At 35.1% G+C, this 2,573-nt stretch overlaps 1 protein-coding gene across 1 annotated transcript; it reads left to right on the top strand.

Moving 5' to 3' along the window:
• The first annotated feature begins 543 nt into the window (after positions 1–543).
• LOC122583663 (putative pectinesterase 14) lies at positions 544–2,197 on the top strand. Its single transcript, XM_043756043.1, has 5 exons — positions 544–944; positions 1,025–1,196; positions 1,302–1,508; positions 1,680–1,915; positions 2,038–2,197. The coding sequence occupies exons 1-5, from the start codon at positions 544–546 to the stop codon at positions 2,195–2,197; spliced, it is 1,176 nt and encodes a 391-aa protein (XP_043611978.1).
• Positions 2,198–2,573: the final 376 nt, after the last annotated feature.

Here is a 2,573-nt window from a genome sequence, read left to right as displayed (position 1 = left end):
ATAATTTTTTAAGTTATTGATTTAAATTCATTTTTGTTTATTTTATGTTTTTAGACTGCTAGTTTATTTAATGTAAAAGTAAAAAATATATTATATTTTAATGTAAAAATATGATGAGGTATGGTTATTGTTACGGATATAATGTGGTTGTTGGATGGTGTTATGTGGTGGTGATGTGGCGTCGATGTGTCACACCACCTGCTGGTGTGAACCGGCCATTACAAATATTGATATCATAAATAGCTGATATCATACAAATGATAACATTATAATGCTAAGGCTAAGTTCTTAAACTCCCATTATCAAACAGTTCACTTGATAATATATTTGTAAATTCCAAGTTGGTCTTGGCGCAGAGGAGGTTGCCTGATCAAATCCAATTTTCTTTTTAAGTATTTAATTAAAATTAATAAAGCCTGTTTACTCTTATACGATAGAATTTGACGTAATTGCATGGTATATGATGCTTTTCTCCCTTATGACTACGTATTTAACAATACATCCTCTGCAGCTTAGTCTTAAACTTTTCATCCATGCATAAACATGAATACCAAAAGATGCAAATTGTTTCGGCTATATGTCATTACCATTGCCCTCGTCTTCATAATCATTTCTTTGTACGCAAAAAATTCAAACATAACTACTATTCTCTCTTTCTCAAATTCAAATCTCGATATTGTCAAAAGGGCCATCGAGCCAAGTGGAATTTACGAGTTCTTATCTATCATAAACCAAAATTTTAACCCTCTTCATAGTCGACAAAAGCTATCTTGTGATGAAAACAAGTGGAAGTCTCCGCTCATCAAAAAATATGGGGTGGCGACTGTTTTGACAGTTGATCAAAAGGGTTGTGGCACGTTCAAAACCTTTCAAAAGGCCGTCGATGCTGTTCCTGGAAATTCCCCAAAACCAACACTTATAATATTTGATTCGGGCACATACACGTAAGATTTCTTGTTTGTACAATATTTACACTTCATAAAATGCAATAAAGTCCAAAAACTTGATGATATGTATGTGGCAGGGAGAAAGTAGCAGTGCCAAAAAGTAAGTCTAATTTGATAATTCAAGGCCAAGGTTATCTCAATACATTTCTTTCTTGGAACGCCACTGCAAGCTCAAGCAACGGTACTGTTTTCAGCTACTCTGTTGCCATTTATGCTCCAAAGTTCACAGCTTATAACATCAGTTTTAAGGTAACGCAAGTGATCATAGATTCCCACGTGCAGTACTTAAGTTGCCACGAATAGATTTATTTTAATTTTCAAGACCGATTTTTTTGACTGATTTGAATGGCAAAGAACACAGCTCCTCCCTCAAACGGAGATGCGGCTGGAGGCCAGGCAGTTGCGTTGAAAGTGGCGGGCGATCAAGCAGCTTTTTATAATTGTGGGTTCTATGGACATCAAGATACTCTCCTTGATTTTCAAGGAAGGCATTATTTCAAGAATTGTTACATTGAAGGAACATGGGATTTTATATGTGGAAATGGTAGATCACTCTATGAGGTAGATTCAGATGACTTTAAGTTCTTTGTGCTTAATGAATATTTCATCTATAAGTGTAAATGACTTTGAAATGAATACACTGCCTGAGTGCCTGTAGAAAAAAGTGTGTGAATCATAACTTTGTTGTAGCGAAGAATACATAGATCAAAGATAAACAATTTTTCTTTTCAGAATTGTACATTGAACTCGGTAGCAAAGGGCCGTGGAGCAGTAGCAGCACAAAAAAGGGGCTCGTTGCAAGAGAAAACAGGGTTTTCATTTGTGAATTGTAAACTTGGAGGAACGGGTAAGATATTGCTTGGGAGGGCTTGGGGTGAGTATTCAACCACTGTGTTCATAAAAACATCAATGACATCAATTGTTTCTCCTGAAGGCTGGGATAATTGGAAAGATCCCTCTAGAAATCAGTTAGGCTTCCTTTTTTTCCTTTTTACCATCTACCAAATTACCCATCTTTGATTATTTATATTCTTTTACTGGTTTCATTCAGCTATATGTGTCTAATTAATGTTCATGTATATGTTTGCAGGAAAGTTTTCTTTGGAGAATATAACTGCACTGGTCCAGGAGCAAATCCCAAAGGTCGAGTAAAATTTGCAAAACAACTAAGCGCTGCAGATGCAAAACCTTACATGGATATCTCTTACATAGATGGAAACGATTGGCTTCCTAAAGACGTCAATACTTAGCAGCAAATTAAGCTTCAAATGTACGGCTTTAAGTGATTTTCATGTCATATAGTATTGTTCATATCATGAGTGTGTTTTATTTCATAAGAATATAAGATGTAACCAAAAAAAATTTAGATGATTAGAAACAGTAGACTACTAATTTGTGATTTAAAACGTTACACACTTATAAACGCATCATGTGTACGTGCACTTACTGTTAGGCATAGAAGCAATGTAGACTTTTCTTGTACTCTTGTCCTTCCTAATTGAAAGACGAGTTAACGTGTGCACTTATTCTTTGTTGGACAAACAATATATATACAGTTTCCTTACAATGTTAGAAATCCCGGCATGAACTTAAAACGCATAACGCATGAACTTCTCATTTGGAAAA

The sequence above is a fragment of the Erigeron canadensis genome, chromosome 9 (assembly GCF_010389155.1).
Source record: "Erigeron canadensis isolate Cc75 chromosome 9, C_canadensis_v1, whole genome shotgun sequence".
Classification (NCBI taxonomy): domain Eukaryota; kingdom Viridiplantae; phylum Streptophyta; class Magnoliopsida; order Asterales; family Asteraceae; genus Erigeron; species Erigeron canadensis.
Note: the sequence above shows the minus strand (reverse complement) of the source record. Positions and strands in the feature narration are given on the sequence as shown.

Bases quoted from the DNA above. Each gene is read 5' to 3' on its own strand.
- LOC122583663 (XM_043756043.1), top strand. From the start codon at position 544: ATGAATACCAAAAGATGCAAATTGTTTCGGCTATATGTCATTACCATT. The intron at 945-1,024 runs GTAAGATTTCTT...TGTATGTGGCAG, and splicing joins TTTGATTCGGGCACATACAC to GGAGAAAGTAGCAGTGCCAA. The intron at 1,916-2,037 runs GTTAGGCTTCCT...ATATGTTTGCAG, and splicing joins AAAGATCCCTCTAGAAATCA to GAAAGTTTTCTTTGGAGAAT.